Raw genomic sequence first — 12,228 nt, forward strand, 5'->3', positions numbered from 1 at the left:
TATCAGTTAACTCCCTCAGTGTTGCTCAACGTGTCAGTGAAGTCACTCAATGTTGCTGTGAGTGATAGTGAATTCCCTCAGTGCTGCTGCTGGTGGCAGTGAAGTCCCTCAGTGCTGTTGTGTCAGTGAAGTCACTCAGTGTTGACGTGTCAGTGAAGTCCTTCAGTGTTGCTGTGAGTGGCAGTGAATTCCCTCAGTGTTGCTGCTAGTGGCAGTGATGTCCCTCAGTGTTGCTGTGTCAGTGATGTCCCTCAGTGTTGCTGTGTCAGTGAAGTCACTCAGTGTTGCTGTGTCAGTGAAGTCCCTCAGTGTTGCTGTGTCAGTGAAGTCCCTCAGTGTTGCTGTGTCAGTGAAGTCACTCAGTGTTGCTGTGTCAGTGAAGTCCTTCAGTGCTGCTGTGAGTGGCAGTGTTTTCCCTCAGTCTTGCTGTGAGTGGCAGTGAATTCCCTCAGTGTTCATGTCAGTTAACTCCCTCAGTGTTGCTCAAAGTGTCAGTGAAGTCGCTCCATGTTACTGTGAGTGATAGTGAAGTCCTTCAGTGTTGCTGTGAGTGGCAGTGAATTCCCTCAGTGTTGCTGCTAGTGGCAGTGAATTACCTCAGTGTTGCTGTGAGTGTCAGTGAATTCCCTCAGTCTTGCTGTGATTGGCAGTGAATTCCCTCAGAGTTCATGTCAGTTAACTCCTTCAGTGTTGCTCAAAGTGTCAGTGAAGTCACTCAATGTTGCTGTGAGTGATAGTGAATTCCCTCAATGTTGCTGCTAGTGGCAGGGAAGTCCCTCAGTGTTGCTGTGTCAGTGAAGTCACTCAGTGTTGCTGTGTCAGTGAAGTCCTTCAGTGTTGCTGTGAGTGGCAGTGAATTCCCTCAGTGTTGCTGCTAGTGGCAGTGATGTCCCTCAGTGTTGCTGTGTCAGTGAAGTCCCTCAGTGTTGCTGTGTCAGTGAAGACCTTCAGTGTTGCTTCTAGTGGCAGTGAAGTCCCTCAGTGTTGCTGTGTCAGTGAAGTCCTTCAGTGTTGCTGTGAGTGGTAGTGAATTCCCTCATTGTTGCTTCTAGTGGCAGTGATGTCCCTCAGTGTTGCTGTGTCAGTGAAGTCACTCAGTGTTGCTGAGTCAGTGAAGTCCTTCAGTGTTGCTGCTAGTGGCAGTGAAGTCCCTCATTGTTGCTTCTAGTGGCAGTGAAGTCCCTCATTGTTGCTACTAGTGGCAGTGAAGTCCCTCAGTGTTGCTGCTAGTGGCAGTGAATTCCCTCTGGCCGTGAAGTCCCTCAGTGTTGCTGTGTGAGTGAAGTCTTCCTCAGGGCTGTTTTCAGCATGATTCTAGAGTTCCCCTGGTTCCTCCGTGCCAGGTCTCCCACTGGCCCTGAACCCCCACGAACACACACACGTTTGTTAATAAGAAGTCTGTTTATTTTTTTTAGACAAGGGGGCTCAGAAACATGTGGATATCTCTTGAGCAGGCGGTGCATGGGGCGGTGCTGGGTGGCGCCCCAGGCTGGCAGCTGCCCGTCTCACACATCACGCCCCCTGCCACATGTGGTAGATCTGGTCGGACAGGATGTTGGTGTAGGTCCCCACAGCACTGCTTCCTTTATTGTACATCTCCCTGCACGGAAAGAGAGCGGAAACGTCATATGGCATCGCCTCACCACAAGAAGTACGGAGTCGAGCATTGCCCGCATGTGACACCGTAGAAATTATCAACACAAAAGCACTTTAAAGGGTGGCGTGGTGCAGAGAACCCCATCATTTGTAGCGCATGAAGAACTAGGAATGGTTTTCCTCTCAGATGTGTTGGTATTTCACCCCCTATCGCTATCGGTGGAAATCTGGAACACGAAGGAAAATGCCCTTCGTAAGGAAATTTTGGGGGATTGCCTTTCGCTCGATCATGTGAATCGTGTTTGCTGGCTTAAGTACATTTGAGAACGCCTCTCCAGCCTGGGGAGGACGGATTTATTTGAGAACCCAGAGGAAATTTGTAGTAGGGATATGACCTGGGTGAAGGAGAACTTTTTTCAGAAGCATATGTAGGTGAGAAGAAGTGGAGCTGAGGAAGTCTATTGTACGGAGGTACCTTTTGTTGAAAACTGGGCCATCAATCGAACCTTGTCTTGTATGGATTAAAAGTATCCATGGCCGTTTTAATTGACTAGATGTCGATTGGATCGTATTCATTTTCTCCTGGCCCATCCTCGTGGGGTTTATGGAGGGCAGTGCCTCAAACCCTGTGACGTAAAGTTTCCACGGGATATGATGCACTTTTTAATGTTCTGTAGTTTTTATGAGGTCCCTAGAAAGTCTTTTATCACTCCTCTTCTTAAAAAAGACAGTTTTACTCTGGTTAGACCTGCTTTCTAAGCATTCAGTTTTGCATGTTCTTAACTTTTTAGGGCCGCCATTAGGCCTAGGTCCAGCTGTGAATAACCCTCACGGCCAATTACCTGACACTGCGATAATAGGGTTTGGTTTTAATAGGGTTCAACCTTGGATCTTGTGATGGACGCTTTTATTGTACCTGATATAGTTCTCACGATTAATTCTGTATTTTATAGTACTGCAAGGAGTCCTTTACTGCAACTTGGACTGTCCTCTTCTTGATATACTCTTTGTTTTCTCTCTAGCGCTGTAGTTATGGACGCACAATGGTCGTTTTGTGCTGCTTTGCTATGTATCAGATGGAGATTTTTTAATGTGTGTTCTTTACTTTTGTGTTTTTCCTTGTAAAAACGGAATCAAGTGTTATGAAAGGAAAGGTGGTGATGTGGTGGTGGTGGTATGATGGTGGGACGGTGGTGTGGGGTCATAAACCCACAAGGAATCTAGTGGAGGGGCAACCGGTGACGTTCTACTCCTTGTCTGAACTAAAGTTTACAAAAAGTGCGTCTGGTCAATGATGAGAAGAAGAGCCCTGCACATATAAATGTGGCTCTGTGTGTGTGGAGCAGTGTGACATTACTGCCCTGAGGAGAGAACTCTTAAAGGACGAGGACCCTCACTCAGCCCTCACTCACTTCATCATTGGGTTCCCTCCTCACACCAAGGCCGCAAGGTCCTTGGTGTGGGCTTCCGCTCTCTAAGAGAGAAGGAACTGGCCCGAATTAAAACGGTTTGGCTGCAGTGTTTATTGAGCCACCTAAAACTTCCAAGCACCTCCTTATGTCATATATGTCACTACAGACAAATGCTGTAACAATAGAGAGGCCTAGGCCAATACAAACGGAGATGGGTTCAAAATACAAATATTTAATCAAATCTGGCATTAATGGTATCACAGTATTTTGTGTATATGCATTTAAATGGCATTTATCAGTTGGAAACTGTGCTGCAGAACTAGAATCTAGTTCGCATCTGCTCGACTGACACTGTGTGATCTTGGGCACAATTCATGACAGCCCTGGCATCATTGGAAAAATTTAAATTTGGCCTTTGACACATATAGATGTTTAAGCAGACTGTAGACCTACTGCAGAGGGGTGATCTGTTCTGGCACATGATAAACAAAAAAAACTATATACATGCCTTTCACTAACGCATTCTGCACACTTACCTATTTCAATAAACTTGGACGCCGCGGGCAGTGTCAGCGTGCTTCAAGCCGCAGTGGCATTCTGTTGAGCATTTCAGGCATGCCAAGTGTGATCCAAATCACCATCAACAGGGCACTGAACGTTTATGTATCATTGGCACGAGACGCGCTGAGCATTACAGTACAGCGCCATTCCTAGCTGCATGACATATCTGGGATCCCGGCCCCACAGACCACAACACATGAAATATTCCTCTCCTATTCACAAGAGCAGCCTGGGGGAGAGCTGCATTGCCTTTCAGCTTTAGTCAAGGAAATGTTGAAGCATGTAAACTAAAGCACATTATTGACAACATCAGACCTGGCTCGCGGCCTTGCATCAACACATCACCCTCGCATGAGACGGATCAAGAATAGAAATCTAAAGTAATAAGGACCTTATATTATGAAACCCAAATCGTGTCATTTCTAGAAATGCTTATATACATCCTGTGTGGTTTTATTTACAATGACGCAGCAGCACATCGAGGCCCCAAATGGAAAACAGCCCAAAAAACTGCATTTCGAGACCTGCAACTCAGTGAAAAGACACAGGGGGATATTATCAAGGGGTGGCGCTGACTATCGCTAACGCAAGTTAGCGGCAGTTTTTTTATCACCGTCTATCCCTGAAAGTTATCACCTTGTTAGCAACGTATTACCAACACGTCGCTAACAGGCGATAGTTTCAGGGATCAGCGGCGAAAACTGTCACTAACATCAGCGCGATGGAGCCAGAATCTAGCGATAAGCCCTTAGCGATAAAAAAACACACGCTAGGCTGCAAGTGTGGACTTAGAAAAAATAGCCTATCAGTCCACCTCCCATAGAAAAGAGGTCCAAAAAATGTTTAATGCAAAATGGAGCAGCCAGGGCCAAGTGCAGCACACAACAACCCCCTCAAGCCAACATCCAGGATGACCAGGATGAGAGCCTTGATGCCCCGCTGGACCTACATCTGTAGCCTGGATGCCTCGATAGACCTGCATCTGTAGCCTGGATACCTTGCTGGACCTGTGTCTGGAGCCTTTATGCCTCGCTGGACCTGCGTCTGGAGCCTGGATGCCCCTCTGGACCTGCATCTGGATGCCTCGCTGGACCTGCGTCTGGAGCCTTGATGCCTCGCTGGACCTGCGTCTGGAGCCTGGATGCCTCACTGGATCTGCGTCTGGAGCCTGGATGCCCCGCTGGACCTGTGCCTGGAGCCTGGATGCCTAGCAGGACCTGCGTCTAGAGCCTGGATGCCCCGCTAGACCTGTCTCTGGAGCCTGGATTCCTTGTTGGACCTGCGTCTGTAGCCTGGATGCCTGCTGGACCTGCGTCTGTAGCCTGGATGCCTCGTTGGACCTGTGTCTGGAGCCTGGATGCCTCGCTGGACCTGCACCTGGGGCCTGGATGCCTCGCTGGACCTGCGACTGGGGCCTGAATGCCTAGCTGGACCTGCGTCTGGAGCCTGGATTCCTTGTTGGACCTGCGTCTGGAGCCAGGATGCCTGCTGGATTTGCGTCTGGAGCCTGGATGCCTCGCTGGACCTGCGTCTGGAGCCTGGAGTGGGATGTGGAGGAGCTGTGGAGTCGATGAGTCGTGGCGGTAGACATTGAGGTGCGGCGATCGCCCTTACCTGGTGGTGAAGTCTGACAGGTCGCATAGTGACAGTTTGCTGACCTGTGGGAGAAGTCCGCCTTGCACACCTTGGACCAGTGAATGGAAGAGGCGCTCCTGCACACCAACGTAGTGAGGTCCGCATCGCATACTACAATCTACCACTACACCGGGGTGCACAGAGGGGATTACCAACAGTGGCTGCCGTCTCCCTGTATCACAGGCCGGATGATGTTGGGCTGGACGTACGCTGTGGAGGCTGAGGCCCCTGTGCTACGCCCAACTTGTGTGGCCTGAACGCTGCAACTACACGCCTAAGGGAGCCCTGCTGCATCAACTGCATCGGGAGGTCCACCAGCGGACTACGCGGTGACTGCTGTACCCAGCCCAGTGAACTCCCGCCTGGCTCAGGCTCCTGCTGGCTGAATCACAGATTTGGAGTGAGTGCAGTGGATTGTGCCACGGTGTCAATGTCCGGGTAAGGAGAAGGTGGGACGCGTAGCACAGGAATTCAAAGGGGTGAGTCGCTCATGCCTATCCCACGTAGATGACGCACCCCCAGTGGCGGCTCTTCCGCTATGGCGGAAGAGCGTTGCCTCACCGCCTCAAGCAGTGCAGAAGAGGATCAATCATCACATGATGATAACTCAATCAATCAATCAATCAATCAGGGGAATTGAAAGCGCTCTACTTACCTGTGATGGTCTCAAGGCACTGAGGGGGGGGGGGGGGCACAGATATCTTAGTCAAAGAGCCAGGTCTTGAGGGTCTTCCTGAAGGTGTTCAGGGAGGGGGCACCTCTGATGTCTGCCGGGAGCTCGTTCCAGGTCTTGGCCGCAATGTGGGAGAAGGAACTTCCACCTGCTCTGGCTCTGTGGATGCGCGGGGTTTTGGCCAAAGCGAGTTTGGAAGATCGGAGGTTTCTTTTGGGTACGTGGAAGTTTATTCTGTCATTGAGGTATTTGGTTACGTTGTTGTGTAGGCATTTGTAGGTGTGAGTGAGGATTTTGAAGGTGACTCTTTACTCCACGGGGAGCCAGTGGAGTCTACGTAGGTGTTGGCTGATGTGTTCATGTCGTGGGATGCAGAGGACGAGTCTGGCGGCAGTGTTCTGTAATGTCTGGAGTTTGCAGAGTAGGGACTTGTAAATGCCAGTGTAGAGTGCATTTCCATAGTCGAGTCTGCTGGTGATGAGTGCATGGGTGACTGTCTTCCTTGACTCTGGGGGGATCCATTTGTAGGTCTTGCGGAGGATGCGGAGGGTGTTTAAGCAGTTGGAGGTGAAGGCGTAGACATGTCAGTTCATGGTGAGGGATGAGTCAAGTATCATGCAGAGGTTTTTTGCATGGTCCGAGGGGGTCGGTGGGCTTCCAAAGGCGGCTGCCACCAGGTGCTGTCCCATGCTGAAGGGGTGGTTCTAAGGACAAGGACTTCTGTCTTCTCGGCGTTGAGCTTCAGCCAGCTGTTGGTCATCCAGACTGCGATGTTGTGCATTCCTTTCTGGAAGGTGAGTCTGGTGGTGTTTGGGTCTTTGGTGAGGGAGAGGATGAGCTGTGTGTCATCAGTGTAGGATACGATGTTGAGGCTGTGTTGTCAGACGATGGCGGTGAGGGGGCCATGTAGATGTTGAAGAGGGTTGGGCTCATAGATGACCCTTGTGGGACTCTGCTGGTGATTTAGGTGGGATCGGAGTAGAAGGAAGGCAGTTTGATCCTTTGGCTTCTTCCGATGAGGAATGATCGGATCCAGTCTAGGGCTGCTCCTTGTATGCCGGTGTCATGTAGTCTGGCGACTAGTGTGCGTTGGGAGACGGTGTCCAAGGCTGCTGAAAGGTTGAGTAGGATGAGGGCTGCAGAGTGGCCTTGGTCCAGGAGGTTGTGGATGTCATCTGTGACAGCGAGTAGGGCGGCCTCGTTGCTGTGGTTGCTTCGCAATCCGGATTGGGATGGGTCGAGGATGGCGTTGTCTTCAATGAATCGTGTCAGTTCCCTGTTGACTGTTTACGCTGCAACTTTGGCTGCGAAGGGGAGGAGCGAGATGGGCTGGTAGTACTTGAGGTTGGTGGGGTCAGCTGTATGCTTTTTGAGCAGGGGCCTGACTTCTGCACGCTTCCAGTTGTCTGGGTAGGTGCCTCTTTGGAAGGTGATGTTGATGGTGCATCTCTGTGATAGATGTGAGGAGGGCAGGGGTCGGTGGGGGTCCCTGAGGTGATGCCTTTCATGGTTGAGGCGGTGTCTTCAGCTGTGACCGGCATCCAGGCGGAGATGGTGGGCTGGCTGGTATGTCTAGGGAGCAGCTGTGGTGTCTGCTGGATGTTATGCGAAGTTGTTGGAGAGTTTTTTGATCTTGAGGAGGAAGTAGGTTCCATGCTTATCGCAGAGGTCCTGGGACGGGTGATGTCTGTGGCTTCGCTGTGTGGGTTGTTGAATTCATGACATGAATGACACTGAAAAGTTGCTTGGAGTTGGTGAAGTTGTCAAGGAGTTTGTTGTGGATGAAGTCCCTCTTGGTGGTCCTGATTTGGTTGTGGAAGTCTGTAATGGCGTCTTTGTAGGTGGTGTAGATTTCGGGTGTCTTGATATTTCTCCAGTTCTTCTCCAGGCATCTGTAGGTGCGTCTTGCTTCTTGGAGATCGGTGGTGAACCAGGTGGCTTTCCTGGGGTGCTGTTTGTCAGGGTTGCACAGCGGGGCGAGCTTGTATGTGCAGTTGGAGATCCAAGTGTGGAGTTCTCTGGCTGCGACGTTGGTGTTGTGTGCCCAGGTGTGGTTGTCTCGGGTGAGGGTTGAGTTGAGTTGCTCGTCGGTAACCTTGCTCCAGTTCCTCCGTGGTGTGCGTGGGGCTGGTTTGGGTGCCTTGTGTTTGTCAACGGCGAAGTGTACTCAGTGATGGTCGGTCCATGGCAGTTGCGTTGTGTGGCTGAAGTGAACGCTGTTTCCCGCTGCAAGATGGGGTCGAGGGTGTTGCCTGCTCTGTGGGTCTGTGTGGTGACGAGTTGTTTAAGTCCGATGTTGGCAAGGTGGTCACGAAGGGTGGTAGAGTTGGGGTCGCTGGGGTTGTCGACGTGGAAGTTCAGGTCTCCAATGAGTATGTCGTTCATTGAGGCGATGGCGTGCGATGAAGTCGGTGATGGTGGTGACGAAGGGTGTCTGGGAGCCGGGGGGGGTCTGTAGATGAGGGTTCCTCAGCGTGTGGAGTTGTGGCTTGTCTGGATCTGGAAGTGCAGGTGTTTGGCAGAGGGGAAGGTTTAGCTGGAGGTGTTGAGGCGGGGGGTGCTCTTGTGGGCGATGGCCAGGCCCCCTCCTGGGTGGTTGGGGCGGTCCTTTCTCTGGATCTAGTATTCGTCCGGGATGGCGGTATTGATGTCAGGGACAGAGGAGGCGTTGGTCCAGGTCTTCGTGAAGAAGGCGTTGTCAGGCGAGAGAGAGTTGAGCAGATTTGCATGGCGTGTTTGTGCACGGAGTGCACATTGAGAAGGATGCATCTTAGGGTGTCGCCAGTGCTGGCATCGGCTGTGTTGGAGTCCAGGGGAGTGCTTAAGGTCTGACGGCAGTGGAAGCAGGAGAACTGGCTGTAGGTCATGTTTGGTGAGGCCTGTTGGCAGTCTCTGACTTTTCCGGGGTTGAGTGCGTGGAGGGTGGCTGTGCTGTAGCAGTGGGTAGCCTGAGATCCAGGGTTCCTGGCGCTGGTCGCGGCTGGGTCGCAGACAGGCACAGACAGACTTGGCTTAGGAGCATCTTCTGCGCGCCAGTGGTGCACATCCGCTGCAAGACCGCAAAGCGTCAACCATTTAGTAGGGGAGGGGGGAGGAACGATCAGCTGGGAGGTGGCAATGGGCAAGGACAGGGTTGCGGGGCCACAGGAGCAGCAGCGGTGGGAAGTGAAGGCCCTGAGAAGCCAAAGAAACAGTTCAGAAGTTAAAAACAAGGGCTAACTAACTGATGTAATCATGCTATGTATCTGTAAGGGGGAGGGTGGGTAGGACTGCTCCAAACAAGGATCAGGGCATGGGCGGATTGGCATGCCCACTCAAGTGCGGAGTGACTGTTTGGTCGGCCCACTCAGGCCACCCAAAGCAGTCATGCGCACTTCCCTGTTCGCAATGGAGGCTGCATTAAAGCCTGCATGGAGAACATGGCCACCCCTACAGCCCCTGGCTGCATGACTTGTCCCGTTGCCGATTACCAATCCCACCACTGCATTGCAGCATTGTGATTGACTCAGGGGAGGGAGACTGGCTGTCTACTTCCTTTTCCTGGAAGCAGACGCAGGAAAGCAGGAGCTACAAAGACACGGGATACAGCTTCGAGGTAAGACTTCCCTCAATACATTTTTAACAACACACGCTCACACACACATCCCTGCGTCCACGCACCATCCAGTGTTATTCCCGGTGTTTCCACCTCACAGCTGTCCAGCCCCCCCGCACTTCTCAATGGTGGCTGCTGTGCACCCATGCACAGCGGGCGTACCACTCGTGTGCCAAAGGCACATACATAGTTGCAACGTATGCCATCCCCTTGCATTCCATTCCAATGTATACCGATACTAGGCACATTGCAACAGTAGAGTGGGTGTTGCATAGAGGAGACATAAAGATCACTGTTCCTACTTCAGTGAGAGCAACCCAAAACTAACCTTTGCACCACAAACCCAACCGTGAACCCTGGAAATCCTTTTTTGAGTCCCCAAAACACACATAAAAATCACATTTGAGACAAATGCACACACCATTTTTCATTTGTTACCCCAAAATTCACCCCATTTCTTAAATTTTACCCCAGCAAACACCCATTTTTTATATTTTACCCTGGAAAACACCCCATTTTTCATATTTTACCCCAAAAAACCCTACATTTTCAAATTTCACCCCAAAACCCATACACACCTGAGAAACTTTAAATTACCCCATTTCTGACCTCACAATGCGTTGTGATCAAATGTGATGTTAAGGTACTCGCGTTGTGGGAGTTGCGTTGTTAACGATGTACTGCCTGCATTGTAATGGTCGTCTCCCGTGCCAAAGGCAACCCATAGGCTACGCCGTTTGCGTCCGTCTGCCCCTGGACCATGCTCAGCACCAAGAAGCATTCCTCTTGGACACTCCACCGCTACGATGCCAGCGCCCTCCTCGCCATCAACCCCGCCTGCCAGGACCAACCTCTGCTCCATGCCGGACATCGCCTTTGCCATCACTGACGGCTGCAGTATCACCCGCAAGGAGCACCCCGACCGTCAAGGAGGAGGCGTTTCCATCACCTACAGAGGCACACTCCGACTGACAACACAATCTAATGTGCCAAGGGTGACCATGGACCACGTCAGCTCCCAGATCCGGACCAAGCCCAAGAACATCCTCTGTGGCACCCTCGTATGCAGGCCCCCTGGGCCATGGCCCCCCATTCTCAAATACCATTGTTGACCTCATTGCACCCCATGGTCTCCCATCCACCAATGGCATACTACTCGTTGAACTCAAGTTCCACCTGGACAACCCCAGTGAGCAGAACACTACCCCCCCGGGGAGGGTCACCAACATCAGACACAAGCAGCAAGTCACCTCAACAGGCCCCATAGCAGGACACATGGTCGAGCACGCCACCTCCACCTTTGGGTACTTCAACTACAGCCACAACACCGGACTCTCCTGGACCGACCATCATTGGTAACATCACGTCTTCACCTTGCCCACCGGACGCCACCTCCATCATCGCACCCCCTCGCAGCTGGATCAAGGCCATCGAAGAACATTTCGTCAATTCCCTCCGCACTAAAACTCCACCAATGCTTCCAAACGATGATACCGCAGCGCGCAAACACCACCGATGGATCTCCAACAGCGCCGACATTCGGGCACCCCTCATGAACAGCACTGCGTCAGTACCTTCCGCCTGCCTGATGGCAGGCATGAGGGTGAGGCAGTGCCACAGGGATAGGCTGGCCCCATGCATTGCTGGAGTTGCGTCATGGTTGTGACACAACAGCTGCAATGCATGACTTTAGCGAAGGCAGATACATTAGGATTCCTGACTTATCTGTCATTACTTGTGTCATGGAAAGCTGTCCAGTGATTAAAGCGCATCCATGCTGTCGCAAGAAATGCGTAGTGAGAAGTGTTGCAACGCTGTCTTGTCACAGCGCAGCAACACTTTTCATGACTGGGGCACAGGTATGCACACTATCTTATTGATTGTGTGCCATCCTGCACTGTAGTTTTGTCGCAGGGCAGCGCTGCAATATTACTTGCAGCGCTGGCCAGCACCAAAACCTGCAGAGATATGGGCCCAAGTTTTATCACCATTTTTATGACCAGCGTTTTTCTGGTCTTAAGTAACTGGCTCTAACTGCAGTTAGAGCCAGTTTTTGTCTCTTCAGAATTTCAAGGAGCCCCTTGATAATATGGAGTAGTGGTGTTTGCGTGACTTTTTGCACCGTAACGCCTACTTTGCATGTAATTAGCGATAAATATCGCTAATATGCTTTGAGATAAACAAACGGGTCGCTATTGCCAAATGACTCGAGCTAAGGCCCGTTAGCTGCAGCTTGCTAATACTGTGATAAAATTATCGCCCCATTAGCGGCAGAAAAGTGCCGCTAACGTGGCGATAATTGGTTGATTATATGCCCCTGAATTTCTAAGGGCAGGCCTATGTCCAGCTTACCTAACTTTAGTGCTTAGGTTTTCATCCTCCAATCACAGGATTGCTGGCAATACTCTTTGACTGTCTGGGAAGCTGTGTACACCCTCCGTCTGTGCCATGCTAATGCAAGAGCCATCAAACATGGATTCCGCTGGTCCCGCTACTTCATCTATCAATCAATCCGGCTGTAGTTATATAGTGCCACTTATCACTTGAGAGTGTATCAAGGCACTGTGCTGCAGTGTCAGTCGAAGAGCCAGGTCCTGAGTCCCTTCCTGAAGTGGGTCAGCGAGGGTGAAGTACGGACGTGGTGGGAAAGGGTGGTCCAGGACTTGGGGGCGATGTGGCACTGGAGCATCCTCCAGTGCGGCAGCGGCAAATGCGGGGTATCTCTGCGAGGGCGACGTGAGCAGAGTGGAGGTTCC

The 12,228-nt window shown here is 51.5% G+C and overlaps 1 protein-coding gene across 2 annotated transcripts in view; it reads right to left on the reverse strand.

The window, feature by feature from the left end:
- Positions 1–1,382: 1,382 nt before the first annotated feature.
- The window catches only part of APOC2 (apolipoprotein C2), a 69,836-nt gene continuing 58,990 nt past the window's right edge, over positions 1,383–12,228 (reverse strand). For both annotated transcript variants that reach the window (XM_085615464.1, XM_085615465.1), the window contains exon 4: positions 1,383–1,600. In XM_085615464.1, coding sequence (XP_085471590.1) covers positions 1,513–1,600 — 88 coding nt within the window. In that variant the 3' untranslated portion in view covers positions 1,383–1,512. The remainder of the gene's footprint in view (positions 1,601–12,228) is intronic.

This window comes from Triturus cristatus, chromosome 7 (genome assembly GCF_964204655.1).
Source record: "Triturus cristatus chromosome 7, aTriCri1.1, whole genome shotgun sequence".
In the NCBI taxonomy this organism is placed as follows: domain Eukaryota; kingdom Metazoa; phylum Chordata; class Amphibia; order Caudata; family Salamandridae; genus Triturus; species Triturus cristatus.